General features: G+C 36.9%; 3 protein-coding genes across 4 annotated transcripts; all 3 read right to left on the bottom strand.

Moving 5' to 3' along the window:
* Window positions 1–5015: 5015 nt before the first annotated feature.
* Window positions 5016–11083, bottom strand: SS4 (starch synthase 4). 2 transcript variants are annotated; one of them, XM_079059582.1, is made up of 17 exons: window positions 10850–11083; window positions 10011–10203; window positions 9695–9776; window positions 9096–9598; window positions 8488–9029; window positions 8351–8402; window positions 7984–8106; window positions 7805–7880; window positions 6980–7164; window positions 6703–6897; window positions 6553–6624; window positions 6265–6474; window positions 6049–6174; window positions 5823–5972; window positions 5653–5714; window positions 5480–5555; window positions 5016–5396 (listed from the first exon to the last, which is right to left on the bottom strand). In XM_079059582.1, the coding sequence occupies exons 1-17, from the start codon at window positions 10996–10998 to the stop codon at window positions 5211–5213; spliced, it is 2982 nt and encodes a 993-aa protein (XP_078915708.1). In that variant the 5' UTR covers window positions 10999–11083; the 3' UTR covers window positions 5016–5210. The 2 variants fall into 2 exon arrangements, with proteins under 2 accessions (XP_078915708.1, XP_078915709.1); XM_079059583.1 differs by lacking the exon at window positions 10850–11083 and having other exon boundaries at window positions 9970–10095.
* Window positions 11084–12969: 1886 nt separating this feature from the next.
* On the bottom strand, window positions 12970–14632 carry LOC145123880 (Excinuclease ABC, C subunit, N-terminal). The gene is made up of 3 exons (XM_079059072.1): window positions 14339–14632; window positions 13689–13795; window positions 12970–13235 (listed from the first exon to the last, which is right to left on the bottom strand). The coding sequence occupies exons 1-3, from the start codon at window positions 14557–14559 to the stop codon at window positions 13060–13062; spliced, it is 504 nt and encodes a 167-aa protein (XP_078915198.1). The 5' UTR covers window positions 14560–14632; the 3' UTR covers window positions 12970–13059.
* A 4814-nt stretch (window positions 14633–19446) lies between these two features.
* LOC145126747 (uncharacterized) lies at window positions 19447–23871 on the bottom strand. Its single transcript, XM_079062054.1, has 2 exons — window positions 23370–23871; window positions 19447–19481 (listed from the first exon to the last, which is right to left on the bottom strand). Exons 1-2 carry the CDS (start codon window positions 23869–23871, stop codon window positions 19447–19449), a joined length of 537 nt encoding a protein of 178 aa, XP_078918180.1.
* Between the last annotated feature and the right edge of the window lie 2700 nt (window positions 23872–26571).

A 26571-nucleotide genomic window follows, 5' to 3' on the forward strand; every position in this document is an offset into this window, starting at 1 on the left:
CAAATCTATAGTTGCCTCCATCTTCACCATGATATCATAAATAGCAAAAGCATCTGAAGAATTAGTCTTGTTATTGGTGTCCTCATTATGACTTTCATAAAAAATCCAAATTCTCCATTTCATCTTCTGATAGCTTGATTATTTGTATATATTTTAGCAATCGTTTTCTTTCACTTTTAGCATTTTTAATATTCTTTTTGCATTAAATCGTTAGATTTATTGTTTTGAATATTTTTACTCGTTTAAGCTATTTTTGTGCAGATTTGTACGAGCAAGATGATATTTTAGAGCATCGTTAAAGCCACATCGAATACCCTATAACCAAGATTGAAATCTCGTAGCAAAATCCGGGAGCGAAAAGAAAAACAAAGCGATATAAATTAATTTTTCAGATTTTGACAGCTTTGCGCGGCTTTCTTCAAGCAATCAGACGGAGGGGAAAACTTTGTCCGATTTAGCTGAAATTTTACGAGCATCTTCCCAACTCGTTGATCTTCAATCTCACAAAAAATGTGCTGATTTGGACATGTTTTGGTCGGGTTTTTGGTCTGATGAGCAACAATGCAGATTGCTGTCATATTTAGTTTTGGCAGCCCAATACATGAAGTCCAATATGCAGCCCACGTTAGTATTTTATGGCAACCCAATAGAGCAATTGTACAAGCCCATTTCTGATTAATCCAACAGCCCAGAAAAGAAGTGCAGCCCATTTTCAGAAGCATGAAGCCCACTTTGAACTTGTGCTGGGAATTGAACGCGCAACAATCAAAAGCATCTCATTTATTTGGCCGGCAGTAGGAGTAGTGGGAGTGACGGCACCTTAGGTGTCTCCTCCTTTCTTATTTTTGGAATTCAAACACTATTATCATTGATATCTTTATCATTGATTTTATTATCTTGTAATTTATTTTCTTTAGATTAGGTTAGGTTAATTTTTGTATTAGTACTTGGATTAGGAATGAAGTTTTTTGGAGCAACAAGAAGTGACGATTTCAATGAGCTTTATCATCTTCATTTCGTAATCGGTATTTGTATAATTTCTATCCTTTTTATTGTTATTATTATTTTGCCTAGTTAGTTTTTATTTTCAATATTGGGTGAATCTATGGAACAATTAATTGATTAGTAATAGTTTTGTGTGGTTTTGATGGCATGCTATAAAAATATTTTCTAGTAAAACATCAATTTATGTTCATATGTCTTTAATCATGAATTTAGATATGTGAATATTTAATTAGTTGATTAATTTCTTGATTACGTAATAGATCTTCAAATTAACAAGCAACAAATGGTTCTTGTGATTGTTTTACTTTCACACAATCATGAAAATATTTTCTCCAACATGGTAGTGAAAACATTTTGACTCCTTTTGGATTTGGTGACTTTTAAATCTTAATGCTAGTTAATTTTCATTAATTACATGTTTCATAGAAATTGTGACTTTAACTAAAAAAATGTGTTATGAGTTTCTCTAACCATTGTATTAACTAAAAAAAGTCTAGGTGATCTCAAGTTTCTTAGATTACTATAGCCAAACTAGTATCCATTAAACCCATTGCACCACAAAATTATGATGATTAATCAAATAGTTGAACTTTCGATTTATCCCGATATTGGAATGTTTTATTTTATAGATTTTGTATTTTTCCATTTTTGTTATTTTTGTAAAATAGTTTTTATCGCATTTAACATTTTGAAAACCCCCATATCATTTTATATTTTTTATTTCGTAGAAACTGAATGCATAGATTTGATTCGAACCAATCCTTGTGGATTCAATCCCTATTACCGCTATTACAATTTATTTTTGTATGTCGTCGTATTAGGTTTTTTTTTATTTGGTGGTCTCGACACCCACCATCTTCATTCTTGCGCAAGGAGTGAAAATTGTGTCCTTCCTCTTTATGAATAGACCCATGCCTCTCTATATCAGCTTTCGTATCATTTAGAACATTGGTGGGTAAAGAAAAGGTAAGAGTCCACCCCATGGATTCTTTCACATGAACCTAAAATAAATCTCATCTACCCTCACCTTTACAACTTCAGGTATAGGTATAATAGGTTAATAAGTCGTAAGCGGGTCATATAAACATTTTCCCCAAGATCATCTTCCATGTGAACTATATTACCTCATTTTGCAATAATCTTCTGAATTGCCACTTTACTCCAAGCATAGATTGGTATACCGTCCACATCAACCCATACCAATCTTTATGGAATCATAAAATCCCTATTCCAAGATCTTTTTTCCAATAACCAAGGATCTATAGTTTCATTCAAGATGAAATTATTTCATGCATCAGACGTTTTCAATTCAAGAATGACCTATAACCCATCGACATAACGTAGATTAATATTATTGAACCCCTCATCCATGAAAAGCATACCAAGGTTCTCGAGAGTCAAAAAAATTTCAAGCTTTTTCGAAGCATGCAAGATTATCACCTTTGTCACTCACCACAAAATCACCTGATAGAATTTCGATAATTGAGTCCTTAGCATCCCGACCCTTCAATCCCACCTCTACTGTAGCTACACTCACAACACTAGCATATGACATTCCATGTCATCGGCTCACACCCCATATGAGTAGATTTTTTGTACTTTGTCCCCTTTTCATCCATATTGGTGAATGTTTGTTTCACTTCCCTTCCACCATAGGTAAACTAAGTAGTGGATGTAAAAATATTATAGTATCTAAACCAAGTATCACACAATTTCTTTAGTAAAAGATGCACGTCCCTAAACCTAGTGAACTTCACAAAACCAAAATGTTTTCCTAATTTTGACATCTTTTAGGAAATAATGAAGTCAACCACGTTTCAAATCCTTCCAAACACCCCCAAAGGACTTTTAATTCTTTGAATCTGGAAAACTAGTAATATAGAAGGACTACGATTCAGAAATTACCTAATCAATATCATGGTTCACATACTTCTTTCCTTTTCTCATCGCATGTGTCAAATCATCATCCCCCTCCACCAAGAATGCATACTACCTTCGTGGCCTTCTTAATCATCATAACCTAGGAACTACCCCCCCCCCCCTCATCAATGTGGTTGGAATAAGCCACTGGTCATCAGAATCGTCATCCCAATCTCAACATATAACGATTATATTTTTTGCATCTATATATTTTGTTGACTTTACAAATAAAGTTTATAAAGCAACATGTATTTTCAAAAATAAATTGGATTAGAACATGTCATGAACAAATAATCCTATAGACCATTGATCCAACTTTTGAACTCTTAATCAAACATTCTATATCAGACCATCTCTTTATGTAATAATGTTTACAAGCAATAATTTTAGGTTTGCATATATACCTACCTTAATCTTGATAATTATTTGATATGTTTTGGAGACATTTATTTCCCTCTTGACTTAATTAGGCCGCCACCCAGGCTTTCACTAAAAATCATAGGGACATATACATCAACAGGCATACATTTGGCAACAAGTAATCCAGAAAATTCTTATAATTATAACAAAAATCGATAAAATACAATGTATATAATCAATGAATCCGACAACAAGGCAGCCGCAAACTTATATGGGGTTTATTTTAGAATGGTGGGGCCCTTTAAAATTTATGTATGGGGTATTGACCCTTTAGTTGTGGTTTCATGTTGTGGATTGATTATGATGCAATATTTAACCTACAAAGGTGTTAGTTTTGACATTGACTTACTCTCACTTATGTGTTGCACATACACGCACGCGTACAAGGTATGACTGATGACATCGACTTACTCTTACTTGTGTATCGCATGTTTAGGTTCATTTATAAAAATGTAGGTGGTCATTTACTTGAAGCATTCACTATACACCTAAGGAGGCATGAGTGTCGACATCTGTCTCCCTCCTACTCCATATTAATGGGATCTTAGGGTCTGTTGATGTTGTCGTTGAGTTAACATATAAAGGTATATAGATTGAGAGAAAATTGGTGGGATAATTGGCCAATTTTATGATGAGCTACCTAAGCTTTGGCTATAGATTGAAGGTAAAGTTCGTTGTATTGTGATGTTGACATGTCCTAACTAAAATCAATGTTCACCATTTTTTCATTAGCTCTTCCCACCCTTCACTATCTTTATGGTATTAATTGAAGGCACAATCAAATGCACCATTGAATACCTTCATGTTTCGTTCAACCGTCATTCTTTTATCAAAATGCATCTTTTAGTGTTATCAGGGCAATATAAAACTTATAATAGCAATGTACTTACATTTCTTTTACAAAATAATATCATGATACTTACTATTCCTTACTCATAATAACAACATACTTAAACTTTTATGGATAATTACGATATATAACAAATAAAGTACATTTCCATATTCGTAGTGAAATACAAATATGATGTTATTATGGATAACAAAAGATAAGTAAGTTTATGTTATGGGTATAAAGTTGTAAGTAAAATGTTATTAAGGAAAATAAATAAGGTGATTTGATGATATAGCACCATTATGTGTACACAGTTAAAAATGCCCAATTATTGAATAAAAAATTTAAAATATCGGTTAAAAGGGCTCGGTCCCTATGATGAGTTACTACGACCAGGCACAAAAAAGCCCGCAACTAAGACATGCATAGGCCCGAGGTTTAAGCACCTCTAATAGACTGGGTTCTCCAGGCTTTTATGTACCAATGGAGCAATCCCATTAACGGAAAATTGGGCTCTAAACAGTTGCAATATTCCACATAAGAATGAATGATCCTCACTTCAAAGCTTTATTTTGAAATGGTTTTTTTATTCAGTGAAGTTTTTGAAATTTGTATAATTCTATCTATTTTGTTTTTTTTCGTATAAATATCTCAAGATTCCATTTGTAAATTTATAGCAAGTATCATAACGAGTAAATTAAATGATTGATGTTTGCTATTTGTAACACCTTTAGTCCATGAGATTTATTTGTTGCACTCTAGGTCCCTGATTGATTCGTAGTAAATTATTGAAAAAAAAAATGTCTTACTCTTACATGTATACGAATGACAAGCTCAATGTACAATTTCTCCAACGTCATTTCATAAAACCACATATGGACATGATTTACATCGGGATTAAATCTCGAAAGATATATAATATGAACAAAAGGGACACTAAATGTAGTCAGTTTTCTCTATGGTTGTGTATTGACCATTTGTTTGTGGTCTTGGAATATATATTTGAGGAGAAAAGTGTTTGGGTGGATTACTATTATCCAGCAGCTGCACGTCGAGCTGCTTTTGCTTTGGATACAGATTGAAGATAAAGTTCTTCATATTGTGATGCTGATGTGTCCCAACTGAAGTCTATGTTCATCACTTTTTTCATCAACTCTTCCCAACCTTCACTATCATTTTTGTAGAATTTGAACGCTCTGTCAAATGCACCATTGAATGCCTGCATGTTTTTATTACATTTAACTTATTATAGATAAATTCATACCAAAATTGGATAAGTAATATAAGCATATTGCTATTTACATGCTCATCAGGTGTTACGAATGTGAATCCATTTCTGAGTTGTATTGGAATCGTATCATCATCAACATCAAAAACACTGCAAACAAAAAAGATTTCAAGGTTAAAAATTCAAAATTTTAAAATCCCAATAGAATATATTTAACCTCGATATTTATACGAGGAAAAACAGAGACCTGTCATTTAGACCACCTGTCTTTCTAGCAATGGGGATTGCACCATATCTCATGGCTATCATCTGAAAATAAAAACAAATTGTTTGTTTATGTACATATATATATATATATATTAATAAGGTATATATTTAATAATTAATATTATATTGTATTGTTGAAGAAAAGTGGACCTGTGTCAAGCCACATGGCTCAAATATTGATGGGATGATGAACATGTCTGATGCTGCATATATAGAATGGGAAAGAGCCTCATCATACTTGAGAATCAGTCGAATATGTTCATGGTTTTGAAATTGCTTTGCAATTTCCTCAAATTCCCTCTACAAAACAAATCACTTTTAATTATCTCTCTAAAAAATATTTTTCCTATAATTTTCTCTTTTAAAATTATCTTACATGGATATTTGGCACAGGACTAGAACCAAGCAATACAAATTGTCCTCCCAATTCCAATGCTCTGTATATTGCATGCCTGATGAGATGCACACCTTTCTGTGGCACCAATCTTGTTATACATCCAACCTGAATGATATATGCATATTTGTATTAAGAAAAAATTGATTTAAATTAAATATAGTTTTAAAAAGGTGTTGAAGGAGAAAAGAAAGTTACCAATGGCCTCCTACTATCAGATAAAGAGAGTCCAAGGTGTCTTCTTAAGACATTTTTATTCTCAAATTTCCCCTCAAGATCACTGGCATTGTATTGGAAACTGAGATATGTGTCAGTTGCAGGATTCCATGAATCAGTATCAATTCCATTCAGAATCCCCACAAACTTTTGAGAATGAGCATTAAGTGTTGCATGAAGCCCTTGTCCTCCCTGTAAAGTATTTGTTACAATAATGATAAATCTGAAAGAAAATTGAGTGATTTTTAATTAAATATTATTTATCCATACCTGTGAAGTTCGCACTTCTTGTGCATAAGTTGGGGACACTGTTGTTACAATGTTAGAGAACACAATTGCACCCTACAATGTATCAATTTCTTAAATATTTTTTAAGCATTGAGAAGTATAAAAAGAAAGAGGGCATTAAAGTAAATTTACCTTAACAGGATTGAGTCTGTCATGTGATGAGTTGTCCTGCATTCTGTCAGGTCTGTTAAGGTGATGAATGTCAAGACCACAAGATGCTATCTCTGAAGCAGATGCAGTTCCTTGATACTCAAAATTATGACATGTGAAACATATTCGAGCAGAATTTAATCCTTTGGGTGCATATAGATCCCAGTAGAGGGGTGCCTGAGTAATTATATAGAAAAGAATATTATCGTTTTGAATCTTAATAGATATAACTGTAATAAAAAAATTAAAAAAATCATACAACAAAAGCTGTCTGCCAATCATGGCAATGGATAATATCTGGTTTTTTTCCAGATTGATGTAGCAGCTCAAGTGCTGCTCTGCTAAAGAATGAAAACCGCTTCAGATCATCAGGTTCACCATATGTTTTTCCTCTCCAAAAAAACTTAGCAGGGTGAAGAGGCTCGATAAAATAAACAGGAAGCCCTAAACATGCAAAAAAAAAAAAAAAAAAAGGTTAAATTTGCTTAAGGTTGTGTTTGTTACACAAGACTAGACAGGCTTTTTAGGGCGATTTTTGATGATGAGGATGAGGAAAAGGGCATTTATGTCTTTTTGCACATAGGAGAGTTAGATAGCACATCCTTGTCCCACCTTTTTGGGTGGGATAAAAATTTCTTAAGCTTGTATTTGTTACACTGATAATAGACGAGCTTTTCAGGGCTATTTTCGATGACGAGGATGAGGACAAGGGCATTTACGTCTTTTTACATATAGGATAGATAGATAGCACATCCTTGTCCCACCTTTTTGGGTGGGATAAAAATTTCTTAAGCTTGTATTTGTTACACAATAATAGATCTTTTCAAGGCTATTTTTTATGATGAGGATGAGGACAAGGGCATTTACGTCTTTTTGCATATAGGAAAGATAGGTAGCACAACTTTGTCCCACCTTTTCGGTTGGGATAATAAAATTGCAATTTTTGTCTCATTGACATCAGTCCGAATACAAAAGTTGTCTTGTCCTATCCTGTTATGTTATGTCATTACATGTCATGTTATGTCATATGATGTCATGTCATGTCATGTAATGTCATGTGTATGCAAGATGGGAATATTCTGACCTTCAACAGTACCAACCCAGATTTTATTTTTGAACAAATGGCCATCAAAATACGACTCTACAGCTAAATCTAGAACCTGTAGAGAAAGAGTTAGACAAATAGATGAGTGAGTAGTCTATAAAAGTCTTGATTCTTCAACCATGATGATGAGAAATAAAAATAATAATAATAATAAATACCCTTAAATTTTGGATACTTTCATACTGCATGCAATCGTATTTAGGGAGAATTATTTCTACAAGATGTCCTTTCTTCTGTAATGCTTTACTAAGAGCAGACAACACATCACCTAAACCACCAACCTAATAATCAAAAACAAAAATTAGGCAAAAATGTAAGTTAATTTCATAAATGCATATAGTTTTTTTTTCTATTTTGGCACATTGTTAAATAAAGAGTTATATGCAAGAACTAGCAATGTATGTACTTTGATTGATTTGTTTATTATTGTACTTTGAAAAATCTACCCAATTTTTTACAATATACAAGATTAAAATTATTATTATTATTGTTATTAAAAAAGTTGCAGCTAACAAGAATATTTACCTTAGCAACTGGAGCCATCTCAGCAGCAATATGAACAACATGCAATCCTGAACTACAATAAAAAGAAAACAATGATTTATACAAATAATAACATGCTGAAAATTTAAGTCATTAAATAAATAAATAAATAAAAATACCCGGATGATGAAGATGTCAATCTACGAAAAGCAGCAATAATTTCACGCTCATTTTTTTCCTTACATTCTATATAAACATCATGAATCCTTCCATCTTTCTTCCATGTCATTTCCCTTAAAAACTTAGCCTCATCTCCATGAATTTTCTTTTCAAGAAACCAAGCATCAAACATAAGCAATAAACGACTCCAAAATTCCCATGGCATATCCACTTGTTTACCCGATGCTTTTTTCTTACTTTCTTCTTTTAAATTGTCAAGTGTTTCTTGAAACTCCTTCACTGAATCTTGATATAATTGTACATAAGAATGTATTTCTGCATCTGATCTTTCAAGGCGTTCATCAAGTAGTTTAATTTTCTGTTGCATTAGATCGTTATATTGTTGTAGCTTTTCTGATGATAATTTGTAAATGTTGGCATCTTCAAGAGACTCTTCAAGTCTTTCAACTTTCTTTCGAAGCTCCTGGTTTTGTTGTAGTACTAAGATAGCTTGATCTGCTTGACTTGTTGACTTGTCAAGTAATCCTTGCAAATGCTCTACCTAAAACACAAGATTATTAAAATTTCTTTTATATTTTTATAAAAAAATACCTTACAAATGCTTTACCTTATTCCAAAGGGTCTCACACTCTGATCTTAAAGTTGAAAGTTGAACACTATCTTGTTGAGAAACAGTGAGCTTGTATTCCAACTCCTTTATGGACAATTCCAAAACAGTGCGTTCATTTTCAAGCATTTCAACACGTTCGTCTGTTCTCTTGACATCCCTGAGTTGTTCTTTAAGGGTATTTAGGTCATTTTGCAGGGACATGTTTTCATTTCTTAATGCATTCAGCTCCTCACTTAAAGCACGGGTTTGTCGATCAGGAGATCGAAGAACAACAGCATCATGTGCTCCATTATTAGACATTTCAGATTGAAGTTTCTCTAAATGATCCTGTAAAAGCTCAACATGTATCTTATCTTGTGCAGCAACTCTGATTCTGGCATCAGTTTCAGCTAACCTCATTTCCAAATTGTTGATTTCTCTTTGTAAGACCTCTTTTTCACTAAGAACTGTTTCCAAATCTTCAATTGCATTGATTCGGGCTTGGTTTAGGATATGAATATCTAGAAAACAATTAGACATTAAAAAGAATTACAGGAAAATACGATCTTTTTTTTAATACTAAATAGAATTTATACTCAAGAGGAAAAAGATTGTACTTTTCTCTGCATTACGTATCATTCCTATTACATCCTGAAGATTTACAGTTGTAACCTCGCCCACTTTATCTGCACCAATAGACTGTTAAGATGAAAAATCAGATTATTAATAATAGAAACAGATGTAAGTTAGTTTCTAGTTCTTTATCACTTCAGGTTTCTTTCCTATATACTCTGTTTAAAGCCTTTTGTTCAGATCAATACAGCTTCACTAAAACTACAGCATTCAACTTAGAAAAGCTCAAAATAGCTGGAAACAGATGTAACAACAATACCTAGGATAAAACCATCATATATGAATATTCTTGAGGCATACCGGGATCAGTTTGTTGTTTGAATTCTTATCATCAAAACGTTGAATTGCTACAACCTCATCAGAGGTACACTGATGAGAAAAGTCATCTTCATTTTCTGAATCACTATTTTCATTGCCAGGTGTCATGAGATTGTCATTTTGAGGAATCTGTGCAGGGATGATTTTCTTTGCTTGTGGTCTCCTAGGTGGTAAGCTGTGCCAATTTGAACATATTGCACAAAATTAAAAGTCATTACAAAGTAACAAAAAGTTAAGATACAATACTGAGGTAATGTATTGTAAACATTTTCCTCTATCATAACAGTTAATAAAAGTATTGTTCCAGATTACTTTAGCAACTGTGGTTCAGTTTACCTAAACTCATCCTGTCAATGAAAGTTTCTAGAGGCAACAAGATATTAACAACGTTCTGTAAAGTAATAACTACTGGTTAATTTTGGTTAGATTTCAATTTCTCAAACAAAGTGTAATCCCTAATTCATTTACCAACAAATTTAAACAATACACATAAACGGATCAAAGCACAATGCAAGGTCTAAACACCAAAATCATTGATCAACGTGAAGCTAAAACAATCATGTTCAATTATAAGATCACATAGAACTAGATACAATAACGGGAGAGAGCTTTAATAATCCGATAGCATTTATGACAAGTTTGCTGTCCATTTAAAATTCCCAAATCTATCACCTTTCTCGAAACAAGGGAAATAAGAATTCATAGTCCAAAATTAGAAATTTATCTCAAAATCGAAAAACAAAGTAAAGAAGAAATAGTGTTTCCTTCCACAACGTAATTCAAGATTATTTTTTTTTTTTAAACGAAACAATGAATAATACCTGGAGTTACGTTGACGTATCTTGCAGGAAACTGTAGCAAACCGAGGAGAAGGCAAAGAGTAAAAGCGCACATTCAAATGCTTACAGTCAACCACTGTACAACAGCTCCATTGATGGCTCAAAAAACACGTTGATAGCTTCCCCGCCATGGACGGAAAAAGAAGAAAAAGTTCTCCACTGTGTGAATTTGTGTGTTATTAGGGAAGAAGACGAACGGAAAAGGGCGATTTTATCTATTTCAGGTGGTTTTAAATAAATCTCAGAAAGTAATATTCATGTGTGTGAAGGTGTAGGTCTTACTGACACGTGTACGTATGTGATTGTGTTGTAGGGTTTGGGGGTTCATCCAACGGTAAAGAAGCGAATAACTTGGAGATTTGGACATCGAGGTGGTGTAGTTTAGACTTACTGTGGATTGCTTTCGAAACATAGAATAGAACGTGCTTTTCCGCGGTTATGAAGCAGTGATTCGGTGCGGGGTTGTGTAGGTAGGAGATACGTGTGACGGGATTTGAGGTGGTGATAGACAAAATAGACTTGATCGGACGGTGGGGAAACGAAGTTTGAAAAAATATATATATATATTTAAAATAAAGTAAGTTACACATTTGGTCCATTATGTTTGTCCAAATTCACACTTTTAGTCCTAAATTGTGGCTACGGTGGCGAACAACTAGGGGTGCAAACGAGCCAAGCTACTCGGGATCGGATCGTTAAAAGTTCGACTCGAAACCGATTTTAAACGAACTCGAGCCGAGCTTGAGCTTAGTATTAAGCTCGTTTATTAAACGAGCTCGAGCTCGAGCCTATGTCATTAAGCTCGATTAGGCTCGCGAGCCTAAACGAGCCTTTATATAATATAATTTATTATTATTTATATATATTAAAATAAAAACATATTAGGGGATTTATGGATTTAGGGTATTGGTAAACGAGCAACGAGCTTAAACCGAGCTTAAGCTTATTTAGGCACGTCAGATAAAAAACGAGTTGAGCTCGAGCCCGAGCCGAGCTTGTATAATTCTTTACCAGCTCGAGCCGAACTCAGTACAAGAAAGCTCGAATAGAGCCAAGTCGAGCTCGAGCTCGAGCTTCATATAAATTAAACGAGCCCGAGCCAAGCCTGTCAGGCTCGGGCTCGGCTCGCATCGTTTGCACCCATACGAACAACAATGACCATACACACCACCTTGTGTATGTCATGATGGCTGTGATTATAACGTAAAAAAAAAAAAGTGTCTTTTTTCAAATTTTAAACACATTTCACCCATATTAATACAACACTACATTTTACCCCACTTTCACACAATCTCACTCTTTTTTTATACTTTTTAACACCACAAAGATGGAACTTTCTACAAATTATGATTTGGATGATGGGAATTTTATCGTAACGTTCTTTAATGTTGTTTAAAACATAGTCAATCAAGAGCACACGTGTGTTAGTAATACAAAAGCGGTTATTAATCAAGATCAGCAAGCCGCACATGAATTTTTAGTATGTAATTATTTTGTCAATGATTGTCTTTATGATGATGTAGCATTCAATCATCTTAATCATATTAGTAGGGAAGTATTTTAAGTATCAAGAATGTTTTAAAGTTGCACTATAACCAGATGCTAGAGATAAAAAGGATTTTAGGATTATTTGAATGTTTCGTTTTTTTTCTATGTTTGTTTTATTTTATTTTATTTATGTGTTTTTATTTTAATTAAAAATCTAGTATTTTCATTTAGTATTAAAAGATGTCAAAGTGATAAATCTTGATATATGATATCTAGAATGAAAGTGTAATCGCTAGAATTAGAAGTATGATGTCACAATTAAAAGTAAGATATCTAAATTAAAATATGATGTCACAATTAAAAGTAAGATATCTAAATTAAAAGTATAACGCCTAAATGGTAAAAGTAAGAAATGGTAATTTTGTTGGTATCTAATATCTAATATTAAAGGATACTAACAACCGTAAATTAGTAATGAAATATGAAAACAATAAGTTATTAATAACCTACACCCCCTCTTCTCTAAATTTACTCGTAATCTACATTATGAGGGGTACCACAAAAACTTCTTATACCGCTATGCTAGAGACCCTTTCTAGTTTCAAGACAATGAATGCAACAAATTAAACATTTACATATATTACAACACATAAGAATTTAAATGTTGGAAATCAAGAATTACAAGGTAAAGAAAAAAACAGAGATTAGATAGGTTGTAGCTTCCAATCAAATTCTAAGTGTTTGCAATTGGTTGAACCTTTCACCTTCTCTAGTGCTGCATTTCTATGTTGCAACAAATGAAGCCCTCCCTCATCCTTCGAGTTCCTTTTACGCCCCATTTTACGTGATATGTTCTTCCATCTAAACTCAAACTTGCATGCTACAACACAACAAAAGGCATGCATAGTACCAATGTTTTTTTAATTTTATAAATAACTAATATATAAAATATGATTATAAAGATATACCTCTTCAAAGATATATACATTTTTATTTTGTATATTTAATAAGATAGATCCATTAGTCAAGAAACAATAAATATTTAAAAGACAAATAGGGGAGTAATTGAAATATCATTGAAAGAAGGGGGCAAAATGTAAATAAAAAAATCAAAAGTAAAATGGTTTAACAACCACTTATATAGATTGATAAGTGGTTGATGTAAAAAAAAAAAAAACCAAAAAAAATCACTCTATTCCAATGGTAATAACCTATTAAAAGACTAAATGAAATAGTAAAAAATTATGTAACAACCTCCCATTGAAGATGCTCAAGAACACAAAAGGACCAAATGCATAATATAAAAGAAGATCATAACAGATTAGAAGCTTACCTTCACTTTTACTATCAAAACCTCGAATAAGGCATGCGCAAATCCAAGGTCTTCCAGCTTGTGATGCTTTTGCACCACCTTTTAATTCACCATTATGTTGCTTCAAGCTGCAAAAAGGAGGTCAAATAAGCAAAATTTTACTAAACAAGATGATTGAATTGTATGCCTAAAATATGCATTGTAACCCGTTTAAATGCTTATTTTTGCAACAATATTTCTTTCTTTTTGCACAAACGAAAGATTGAGAATGAGTCCTGATTTAGGTCATAATTGGTTGGGTTGCTGTGAAAAGAAATAAAACAGTGCAAGTTATACAGATACATGGATTTCCCTTGAACTGTAATCAAATGGTAATATGATTCCTTCTTCTCCCTGAACCTTTAATCCCTACTGAAACTTAAAAAGACTCAAGATCCCTCTTTTTTATAAAGTCATTGGTTTCCAAATTATGCCTATATTTCCAAAACATATTGATAACCCCAGAGATTACGAGATCAAATCCCACCATTAGGGTGCCTAAACTTCGTACTCGGACCTTTTTTTTACCAGAAATGAAGAAAGGGTGGAAATCTACGGCATTTCTTCAATTTTACAGATTTTCAGATATATGAAAATCACAGAGCATAAAGATAGATTGAATGGGGGTTTACCGGCGAGAAAAGTTTGTGGTGACGCCAACGTAAGTTTTGATCGGTGGATTAGTCGATAAGATTAGATACACCGACCAATTAGGTTGCTTTGAGGCCACCGACGGCGAGGGATTGGAGTTTAATGATGATGGCGATGAAGATGGAAGTCTGATTGAAGGTGATTTTGGAAGCTGAGAATGTGGTTTGATGGATCGGAAGGTTGTGGACAGTAACCTCGTCATTCACGTCTCCAAAGCCTACAAATTGGAATTTCTGCTTTCTTTCCATCTCAACGAACAGATCGTTGCAGTCTTCCGGGTGTTAGATAAAACTAGTACATCAAACCGCAGAGGCCCCCATAAACCGCCCAAACCGCACCACACCGCACCGCATAATACGGTTTTGGACGCTCGTGGTGCGGTTTGCGGTTTGTAGCTTTCATAAACCGCACTATGCGGTGCGGTTTGCGGTTTATAGTTACCAAACCGCGGTTCAAACCGCACTGCAACATACCATATATATATATATATATATATATATATATATATATATATATATATATATATATATATATACACACACAACACACTAGATGTTTACCACTTTTAATACCCTTAATAATGTTTATGAGATTGCGATTGATAAACATGAGTCAAAATGTGAAACCAACTATATCAAAAATATGTGTTTACCGTGCCATAAGTTCGTATTATAATTTTAAAACATTGTAAAATATTTTGATGTTATGCATTAAGAAGATGCTTATACAGCTAATTAATCTTTTCTTCATAGAATATAAAGCACCACACATTTATTATGTTTAAAACTAAATTTAATATTTATGTTTATGAACCCGCATAAACCGCACAAAAATCGCAAAACCGTCCGCACAAAACCGCACCGCATAACGCGATTTATAACATTTGTGGTGCGGTCTGCGGTTCCCGAAAATAACAAACCGCATATGTGGTGCGGTTTGCGGTTTTGAGTATAAACCGCACCAAACCGCACCGCGAACACCCCTAGATAAAACCATTAGCTTGCGATGGTAAAATAACTTAAAAAATAATAAATAAATAAATAAATAATTTGGATTAGTTTTTACAAAAAGTGAATAAATTAATAAGTTAAAAAGTGTTTTTTTAAGTTATTTTGATTAAAAAGCCATAAAAAATTTAAAAAAATCAAAGTTTTACATGTTTATTAAAAAGTGTTTTTAAAACTTATGGAAAAGCTATTCTGAAAAATGTTTTTGAGTTTGTCAAACATTTTTTCTTTTAATTTATTAGTTTTTTAAAAAGTCAATAAGCTGTTTTGAAAAACAATCACAAACACCCCCTACATTATTATTATTTATTATTAGGGTAAATTACTAGAATAGTTCTTATGGTTTGACGTCGTTTGCATGTTTGGTCCCTTAATTTCTTTTAATTAATTTGATATGTCCTTATAATTGGTTTTTGTTGTGATTATGGTTATGACAGATATGAAATGTCTCTTTTGCCTATTTTGCTTTATTTATTTATTTTACTTTTTTAATTGTTTGTTTTTCTTTTTATACTAATAATTAAAATAATGACTAATACCATAAAAGTCTTAAGTTTTTACCATTAAATTGGCAAAAGCCTTAAATTTAATTTTTCGTTGACTATGGACACGATATTTTCGTTTACTTATCACTTGGGAGCTAATAGCCGGTAACGAGCAGGTCAAATGTACTCATCTGGTCACCACTCTCCTTAAAACATTACCCCATTCGAATTATAACATATTCCCTAGCCATCACCTTTCACGGGCCATCGCTGAGAAAGGGTTTCATGCATTCGACCTTTCACGGTAGCTGAGAAGGGTTTCATAGTCCCCAATTTCACATCTTTGAGCTCCAAAATCGTTGGTAAAGTAAGTTGGAGTAAAAAGGTACGTATATGGAACCAAAGAAATTGATGCCTCTTGGGTGGTTATCTTACGTTAGGAGTTCCAAGTGTGAAGTAACAAGTTTGTTTTTCTTATGTAACAAATGGCTTCTACTTCTGGCAACAAGAAGCCTAAAGGGCCTGAGAAGACTTACCTTCCAGACTCCGACTCCGATGATGAAGCATTTGACTTTAGCTTCTTGGATTTTTCTAAAGAAACTTTCAAAATCCCCTCAAAACTATGTGATGACCATTTCCTTAACTTATTGTGTGATGAAAACATTTTAAGGAGGAGTATTGATGGAATGGCGGATAATAGAGACAATCATGGTGGCCAACAAAATGAGCATGCCTAATTAGATGAGGATGATGAAGATGTTGGCATGGAGTATAAGGTGCATGATCCTATTGTTGACTGGAAAGAAATGAAGCCACGATTAGAAGATTGTTATGAATCCCCTGATCAAATCAGGTTTGCTTTAACAAACTATGCAGTTTATGGAGGTTACTCACTTTATTTTGAAAAAAAAGTGATAGAGTGAGGGTTATAGCTAAGTGTGGAAGTGGAACTTGTAAAAATGAAAAAATACAGTGTCCATTTAGGGTTGCAGTTGGATGGCAGTACAATGAAAGGACATTCCAGGTTAAATTTTGTAATGACATTCATCTATGTATTAGGAATTATCACTTTGGTTCCCTAGTTACTAGCAATTGGATAGCCAAACACTACCAGGAAGATATAATCATGAAGCGAAGACATTGCTAGAGATGTAAGCAGATATGCTACAAAAGGTTTTCAGTGAGTGTATCTATTGGAAAATGCCAAAGAGCAAGGGCTACGAAAATGGGGATGATAGAAGGGAAGTTAGAAGACCGTTATGCCAGGGTTTGGGACTATGTAGTTGCAATTAGGTTGACTAATCCAGGTAAACATGCTTGGTGGGGGTAGAAGGTAATCTTGGGTTTAACTATTTCAAGAGGTTTTATGTTGGCTTCAAGGCTTTGAAATATGGATGGAACAGAGGTTGCAGAAGGGTTGTAGGATTGGATGGTAGTTTCTTGAAGGGTAAGATAAATGGGGAGATTCTAACTGCTATTGGGAGAGATGCAGACAACTATGTCTACCCAATAACATGTGCAGTTGTGAATGTTGAGAATAAGAGTATCAAGATATGAAAATCATAAAATCTGAGTATCAAGATGTAACACTTGGATTTTGTAAGTTTCTTATTCCACCCTTGTTAATTAAAAAGTTTGCAAATTGGTCTCTAAGCTAGTACGTGGGGCGTACTAGGAGGTACGCTTGGCGTACTAGCCCGGGTTGATCGCGCCTTTGGTTCACGTACGTTGGGCGTACAAAGGGTACACATGACGTACTTGTGATTAAGTGAAACCCTAATTTTAGGGTGTTGCACCCTATTTAAAACCTAGTGATAGCATCACTAGGTCATGTTTAGATAGCCTCCATCCCTTCTTGTCCAGAAAATCGAACCCTAAGTGAGATCTTGAGAGTTTGAGCCTTAAAGTGTGATTTTTGATGCTTTGTGAAGGAGGAGAAGAAGTGAACCATTTGGAGTTGTGATTGGAGCTTAAAGATCTGAGATTTTCTCTTCATTTGCTTCCTTTGTGAGGTAAAAAGCTTCCATCTTGCTAATCCATGATGTTAGATCCAGTTTGGTGCCATTTTGTGCTTTTTGAGTCCATGGCTTGATTGTTGAGCCTCTTGCTTCACTCTAGAAGTGATTGATGGTAGATCTAGGATCTTTTTGGTCCCTTTGTCCATAAAAATGAAAGCTTGGAGGTGTTTATGGACTCATGCATGTGTTAAGTCGTTTTTTAAGCTCTTATGAGCTATAAGAGCCTCATTAAGCCATGCATGCACGTAAACTTGGCAACTTTACGTGATAAACCACCTTAAGGAAGTCAGATATGAGTTTGGTGTGAAGTCTTAATCGATTAGGAGCTGAATAATGGAAGTTGGTGAAGTTGGTGGAGTACGTTGGACGTACAAGCAGGTATGCTGCGCATACAAGCCCTAAAGCGAGTACGCTAAGCGTATGAGCTGAGTACGCCCTGCGTACTCAGTAGTGGGCCTCAAATTTGTGGGCTTCTCGGTTTTGAGCCATGTTGGACTTTAGTTGTCTTGAGCCTTGCTGGGCCATCAAAATTCTATTATTGGGTTGTTGATATTTTATTGGACTCTTTCGGTTAAAGGCCCATGAAAGGGATTTGGGCCCAATTTGGAAAATTGGGCCATATTTGGGCTTTGGGTGATTATTTTGGAATTTTGGGCCTTTGGATAATTGGAATGGGCCTTGACCTTGGGCCAAGTTGGGGAAAGGGTAACAAGGTCTTTTACCTTAGTTTGGACTCTTAATGTGAGTCGGAATCCAATTATTAGTTGGATGTTATTTTTTGATTATAGCGCGGGGATTTTAGCGGGCCAGCAGTCAGATTCAACAGTCTGCGGTGAGTTTTCTCACTGTATTTAGCGGGTCAAAGGCACCAATGCCGGTCCATGGTTATTATGATAAGATGCTAGATGTTTGTGTGACTCTTGCATGCGTTATGTGCTGGTATGTATACCGAGCGAGGCTCGACGTCGGGCGAGGCCCGATGGTTGTATTGTATGTTATTGGTTTGTGGTTATTGAATGTGTTAGCATGATTATATGTTTATATGTTTATTATGTGTACCTGGCGGGGCCTAACGAATGACAAATCTGTAATCCGAGGGAGCTCGATGTTGGGCGGGCCCGAGGCCGAGTGGGACTCGATGCCGGGCGAGGCCCGATGTGGGGCAGGGGGCCAGTATGTGTTTATTTATGTATGGTATGTGGTATTTTGGAGAATTCACTAAGCTTTGGGCTTACGGTTTTCAGTTTATGTTACAGGTACTTCCGGATCGAAAGGGAAGAGCCTGGGATAATTGCAGAGCACACACCACCTTTTTCTGCATTTTGAGATTTACTCTGATATGTTTTGATGTAGTGACATATTTTGATCTTTTTGGGGGTTGTATGACAATATTTGGATTAATGTTTTTATTAAATCAAAAATGAAATTTTGGATCTTATTTTTGGGACGTTACACAAGATATGAAAATCACAAGTGTCATAAAAACCAAGCCATGAGAAATCCCAGGTATATCAATACAATCATCAAATCAAAGTATCAAGATATGAAAATCATAAAATCTGCAAGTTGGAGCATACAGTCAAGCATTCGCCTTTCTGTGATCATCTAAAGTACCTGAAACATATTTAATCCACAACTGTAAGAATAAATATTAGTGAGTCCTTCTCAAAATATCCATATAGTACAACACAATAAACAACTATGGGTTATCAGCAACCCTGAGGATTATCAACAATCCCAGTAGGCTAACTGCACACCTTGTGGATTAACAACATGTTCTATGGGTTATCAATAACCCTGGGGATTCTCAGAAATCCCAAGTTATCAATAATACAATTCAGTTCATACATAACAATAATCAACACTTAAGACCCAATTGGCCACTGATATAAATAACATTCAGGTAAATGTAGTGAGAAGACTCACCTCACAAGTAGCACAAACAGCTCACACAAGGTATACGGGTACAAATAAGCACCTAATCAGTAATAAAGAAAGTCACATTTTCAAACTATGCTCAAAACCTAATTTTGGACTAAAAGTCAACATTGGTTAAAGTCAACGGCATATGCCATGCGTACAAGATGCTCTGCGCATAGCGTAGAGCTTGGGTGGTTATGGGCTGAAATCAAGCTACGCCCGGCGTAGCATATATTACGCCCTGCGTACTAGGTCTGAACACCAAAAATCCCATAAATATCTTATTACATAAATTTAGCTCCTTAAAGTTTCATATATGAATCAAAGGGACGACTTAATGGATAAAGTCTCTGACTTTATCCATTTGCATGCCATAAATGGACAATAAACCAAGCCCTAAGTCCATGGCATGCACTAAAGCTCAAGAGCTCATGCATGGGGGTAGATGGGGTGATTAAGTTATCAACTCTATGATTCAGAAAACCCCAAAATAACAAGAAATGATCATCAAGTGGTCTGGAGTAGATCATACTCACAATATCCAAGGTTATGGGACAAAAACATACAAAATGCATAACTAACTAGATATAGCATGAGAGATTTCCAAGATGGAAACTTTATACCTCCAGGAGGTGGACAACAAAGTGAATAATTTGGATCTACAATGCCTAGACTCTTAGATGCTTCTCCAAGGGTCTTCTTATTCAAAGTAGCACACACACAACACTTAGAACCTACAAAATCTCTCACAGATGATTAGGGTTTCGGAGGGACATGATGGGAGGACGGAGGCTGGGTATGAAGAGGCCCTCGAGAGGGTTAGGGCCTTTAAATAGGCTCACAACCCCGAAATTATGGTTTAAGGTTTTGCGTATTACGATCTATATAGTTAGGCTTACACCTAGAGTAAGTCATTAATTGTCCGCAAGGAATCTTTCTCCTATGTTGAGCACATGATGCCATCCTACGCCCGACGTAGGACTCAAAATTGCATTAAATGCTTAAAATATGTCAAGGAAAATCATACCTGCAGGTTTGAGTGTTACAAATCTCCCCCACTAGAATCAGACTTCGCCCTAAAAGTCTTCGGTCTCGAATAAAGCATTATAGTGGGTACACATCTTCTTCTCGGGCTCCCAAGTCCATTCTGCGTTCTCCCAGTGTTGCCACTGCACCTTCACTAAGTCTACCACCTTGTTCCGCAGAGTCTTCGTCTTTCCGTCGATAATCGCTACCGACCGCTCGACATAATTCAGGCAGTCATCAACCTGAATATCATCCTGAGGTACTACAATTGTCTCGTCTGCCACACACTTCCGCAACTGGGACACATGGAAGGTATTATGAATCTGATTGAGCTCATCTAGTAAATCTAAGCAGTAGGCCACCTTGCTCACCCTCACTGCTACCCAAAAAGGACCAATAAACCTGGGACCCAACTTTCTCCACTTTCTGAATCGAATGACGCCTTTCCAAGACAAAACCTTCATAAGTACCATATCCCCAACCTGAAATTCCAACTCAGATCGACGTCGGTCGGCGTAGCTCTTCTGGCGACTCTGGTCTGTCTGAAGTCTCTGCCTAACCTGTTGTATAAGCTCTGTTGTCTTGAGCACTATCTTTGTGCTCCCCATGACCTTCTGACCAACCTCTCCCCAACAAATTGGGGTCCGACACTTACTCACATAGAGGAGCGCAAAGGGTGGCATACTAATATTGGCGTGATAGTTGTTGTTATACGAAAACTCAGCCAAAAGGATGTAAGAGTTCCACCTCCCACCGAAATCCAATATCCAAGCCCTCAACATATCGTATAGCGTCTGAATGGTCTGCTCACTCTGTCCATCCGTCTGCGGATGGTAGGCGGTGCTAAAGTGTAACCAGGTACCCAACTCCTCATGGAACCTCTTCCAAAATCTGGAAATGAAGTGAATATACCGGTATGAAACAGTCAAATTAGGCACCCCATGGCAAGCAACCACCTCGTGAACATAAATGTCGGCTAACTTTTCAGCCGATGAACTCTCTCGGATAGCCAAAAAGTGATCACTCTTAGTCAACCGATCGACAATCACCCAGATAGCGTCCAAACCCTTTGCAGCCCTTAGTAGCTTCATGATGACTCTTAGCCAAAAAATGATCACTCTTAGTCAACCGATCGACAATCACCCAGATCGACAATCACTCCGTGAGGGCGCCGATGCTCGACCTTGACCTTCCGGCAGGTCAGGCACTGCTCCACGAAACAAGCCATATCCCTTTTCATACACGGCCACCAATAATTGTGTCTCATATCATGATACATATTTGTCATGCCCGGATGAATATAAAATCTCGACTTATGTGCCCCGTCCATCAAAATTTGAAGTGTTCCACCCGAATAAGGCACCCAAATCCTACCAAGTAGTGTCAACAATCCTCGACTATCATAATTGACATCTGACCAATCACCCACTCAATATTCTGATTTTCCTCCTTGATGGACTCCATCTGAGCAACCCTAATCATCTCCAACACTAGAATCACAACCATCATCCTCAAACATACATCCCAAATCGGAGTACTAAACACACTGCGACTCAGTGGATCGGCTACCACGTTGGCCTTACCCGGATGGTACAAAATCTCACAGTTATAGTCCTTAACTATGTCAAGCCATCTCCGTTTTCTCAAATTGAAGTTGGGTTGATCCATCAGATACCTCAGACTCTTGTGGTCCGTGTAAATAGTACATAGGAATCCATACAGATAGTGACGCTAAATATTGAGGGAGAAAACCACCACCCTAACTTCAGAACATGAGTAGGATAATTCACGTCATGAGGCTTCAGTTTCCTCGAAGCGTAAGCGATCACATGCTCTTCCACATCATTACTGCACCCAAACAAATGATCGATATGTTACAATATGCAACAAAATCCTCAACTCCCTCAGGAAGGGTAAGCAACGATGCCTCATAGAGCTTCTGTCGAAGAGGAACTGCAATCTTAGAGAAGTCCCTAATGAATCTCCGATAATACCCTACTAGCTCGAGAAAACTTAGAATCTCAGATGGATACTTCAGAACTTCCCACCGCATAACCGCCTCAATCTTGTCCGGGTAGACCAATATACCGTCCTGGTTAATGAGGTGCCCCAGAAACTGGACCTTGCACAACCAGAACTCACACTTGGAGAACTTGGCGTACAACCTCTCCACCTAAGAACTCCAAGAAGCTCTTGAAAAGGCTCCTCATGCTACTCTTTGGTCTTGGAATAGACCAATATATCATCGATGAAAACTATCACTGATCGATCCAACATAGGTCGGGGTGTTGAGATCCATAAATGTTGTCGGTGCATTGGTGAGTCTGAAAGGCATCACCATGAAGTCGTAATGCCCATAGCGATTTTGGAAAGTCGTCTTCGAGATATCCTCCTCCCAAACCCTCATCTGATGATAACCAGATCTCAAGTCGATCTTGGAAAACCAATATGCCCCTTGTAACTCATCAAAAAGGTCATCAATCCGCAACAATGGATACCGGTTCTTCATGGTCATATTATTCAACTCCCGGTAAACGATGTACATCCGGTGCGAACCATCCTTCTTTTTGACAAAAAGGGTCGGTGCTCCCCACAGCGAGCTAATCGACCGAATAAACTCCTTCCCCAACAAGTCCTGCAGTTGTGAGGATAACTCTTGCATCTCCGATAACGCAAGGCAATATGGCGCATTCGCAATCTGGGCGGCACCAGGGATCAGATCGATCTTGAACTCCACTTGCCTCTCGGGAGGCACATCAGGTAATTCCTCACGGAAAACAACAGAAAACTCTCGCACAATAGGAACATCGAAGACTGACTTCTTCTCCTCAACCCGCGTATCAACTACATAAGCAAGATACCCTATATAACAAAGCTGAAGACACTGCCTCGCCCTGGCGGCGGAATAGAAGGCGGATCCAACCCTAGTACCCTCACCATAGATGGTCAGAACTCCCCCACTAGGGTCACGAATCGTCACTAACTGGCTCTCGCAGTAAATCAGTGCCCCAAACCAACTCAGCCAATCCATACCCGCAATCACACAGACATCTCCCATCTCAATAGGGATGGGATCAATCGGAAATCCAATATTGAAAATCTCCAATACACAATCTCGATATACCTCAGAAGCCAAAACCGTACGATCAACAGCTATAGCGACCTCCAAATGTCGATCCAGGGCGCCACGACATTACTGAAACCTCTACAACAGATGTAGACACAAAATATCGACTCACACTCGAGTCAAATAACACTAAGGCAGGTACATAATTTATAAGAAAATTACCTAACAGAATTACAACATAAGTATAAAATTAAATAATTCAACATGAATATAAAACAAATACATACCAACGACGACATCGTGTGATGCTCTGGCCTCCTCCGCAGTCAACTAAAAGACTCGACCCCTGTCCTTTGGGGCCTCAACCTTCCCCTGACGCCCATCAATGATGTACATGGTCGCAGGAGCAGGAGTCCGAACTGTCTTCGCTGCAAGAAGCATACATTCGACCTTCACATGGCTTACCTATTTGTAGCTGAAACAAACTCGCAAACGCTTCGGGTACTCCTTCGCAAAGTGACCATCCTTGCCACATAAGTAGCATAGCTATCATGATCAATAGGGAACCTCATGACCCTTTCCGCACTTACTGCAAGTGTGGCTCTTCTGAACCCTTGCTCTCGAATCAGCAAGCTTTGCCCGCTTAGCCACCGACTACGACTGGACTGGTCTCTTATCCCTCCTATGAGAGTCCACCCCTATCTCCATCTCCCGCAGATCCAAATCAATCTCCCCCTCCTCCTGGAATTGGACTACAACTCAGCCAATGTCCGGTACTGGCAGTTCGTCATGAACTCTTTGATATCCTTCTTAAGCATACTCAAGAATCAGGTCATCCGTGCCTGCTCAGTAGATGCATTCTCTGGACAAAATATAGCTCTCTGATGGAACATCCTGGTGATCTTAGTCACCATCTCTATCGTCTGCTGGAGCGATAGGTACTCCTGAGCCAATCGCTCCCTCTCCGCCAAAGGAACATACTCCTCTCGAAACATCTCAAAAAACTGGTCCCAGGTCACTGCGGCCTTCTCCGCAGGTGATAAATCATCAGTCATGAACTTCCACTAGTCCTTCGCTCCAAATTGATATAGGTTCAGCGTAAAGCGAACCCTCAAATCATTCGGACATGAGCAGGTATAAAATCACCCTCAACATCAGTGATCCACCTCATAGAAACAATCGGATGCTGGAATCCATCAAACTCCAGGGGCTTCATATTGTTGAACTCCCAGTACTGCATCAACTCACCCCCGTGGGATCTCACAGCGGTGACAGTTGCGGCAGTAGAAGCCTCGATAACAGCAACGTAGAGCTCGTCAAACATCTTAATCATCGCAATCTCAATAAACCCAAATACCTCCGGGATAGCCTCCCTAACCGTTGCGTCCTCCTCCGCATCGATAATCCTATGGATCTCGCTGTCACTGATACCCTGCCTCTCTTGGCCGCTAGAGCCTGAACCTCGGGTAAACACCATACTAAAGTTCACAAGGAAAAAGTCCAAACCAAACTAAAATCATGACAAGCATATAATCCACTCAACTCCTTGCTACCGTCATGACTCCTTTTAAACTGCATACAAATCATGTGCTTTCAGTAATACGGGCACATACTACCTTCCATACCTATCTGTAGTTGATTTAGATTCCTAACCGAGATCCCCAGACACAAACACGTTGCTTCCAAGGAAGCAACACATATACATCTAGGTGCTTAAAGAGCCACATCTAAATATTTAGACACACATCTTAGGTCCCTTCTCAGCTATTGTTCTGATCCGCAAGAAGTCTCTGCTAACCTTGCCAACAACTCTGCGTAAACCAATTGTACATAACCCAGAATCAATGGACATTCGAATAAAAGATTCCACCCCAAATCCACAACCAAACAAGGAACATGAAGTAAGGCTAAACCAAGCATTGTAACGCTATAAAATCCTAACTTTGTACAACCATGCAATTACACTAAATAATTAGCAATATTAGCTTCAACCCTAGTAAGCCATCCACAACAATCTCCTAGGCTATAAGGCATCACAAAGTTAGGCAACCCTATCCTAAAACTCCTAGGGAATCCTTAGCCTACCAACTAGCATGTACTTTTAAGTCCGAGTAATAACGAAGAAGTTATGACCTGTCGAAGTTTAGCGACAAAACCGGCACGACGATGTGTGACGTCAAAAATGAGTTTACGATAAAGTACTTTTTACGCTTAGCGATCTAAACGAAATTCTTAGTATACGTTAAACCGAGAGCGTGCATAAAAAGAACATCCAAATATGACTTCGTATGAGGAAGTTGTGATTTTTCTAAGATTTGGCATTGCAGTATGCAGCCCGGAATTCGAATATTATATCGACCAATTTTTAGCCGACACAACCTAAACGAGAATCGAAGATCTCGTTAATAGGAGCTCAACGATAAAAAAGACAGACGAAAACGGACGTCGGATGACAAAGTTATGAATTTTTAACAGACTTTACCTGTCCAGGCATGTTAAAATATAACTTTAAAAATAAAGTCAAAATTACCAACGGAGTCTAAATGAAAGTTGTAGAGTACGTCTCCACCTACGCGTGGATATAAATAACATCGAAAACGGAGCTCGTATGCGAAAGTTACGGAATTTAGAACTCGAAAGTGGCAAGTGCGAGAGGAATAGGGAACGCCCCGCGTAGAGAAGCCGAACGCC

The sequence above is a fragment of the Lactuca virosa genome, chromosome 7 (genome assembly GCF_052849685.1).
Source record: "Lactuca virosa cultivar CGN04683 chromosome 7, Lactuca_virosa_CGN04683_v6, whole genome shotgun sequence".
Taxonomy (NCBI): Eukaryota; Viridiplantae; Streptophyta; class Magnoliopsida; order Asterales; family Asteraceae; genus Lactuca; species Lactuca virosa.

Excerpts from the sequence above, each read along its gene's own strand:
- LOC145126747 (XM_079062054.1), bottom strand. The coding sequence starts at position 23,871 with ATGGGAGATGTCTGTGTGATTGCGGGTATGGATTGGCTGAGTTGGTTT. Across the intron at positions 19,482-23,369 it reads TTTTGTCAAAAAGAAGGATG|GTACTTTAGATGATCACAGA; the intron begins GTTCGCACCGGA and ends AATATGTTTCAG.
- LOC145123880 (XM_079059072.1), bottom strand. The coding sequence starts at position 14,559 with ATGACGAGGTTACTGTCCACAACCTTCCGATCCATCAAACCACATTCT. Across the intron at positions 13,796-14,338 it reads ACCACAAACTTTTCTCGCCG|CTTGAAGCAACATAATGGTG; the intron begins GTAAACCCCCAT and ends TCCTTTTTGCAG. Across the intron at positions 13,236-13,688 it reads TTTTGATAGTAAAAGTGAAG|CATGCAAGTTTGAGTTTAGA; the intron begins GTAAGCTTCTAA and ends GTTGTGTTGTAG.
- SS4 (XM_079059582.1), bottom strand. The coding sequence starts at position 10,998 with ATGGCGGGGAAGCTATCAACGTGTTTTTTGAGCCATCAATGGAGCTGT. Across the intron at positions 8,403-8,487 it reads TTGACATCTTCATCATCCGG|TTCAGGATTGCATGTTGTTC; the intron begins GTATTTTTATTT and ends TTTTTATTGTAG. Across the intron at positions 7,165-7,804 it reads CTGGGTTGGTACTGTTGAAG|GGCTTCCTGTTTATTTTATC; the intron begins GTCAGAATATTC and ends TTGCATGTTTAG.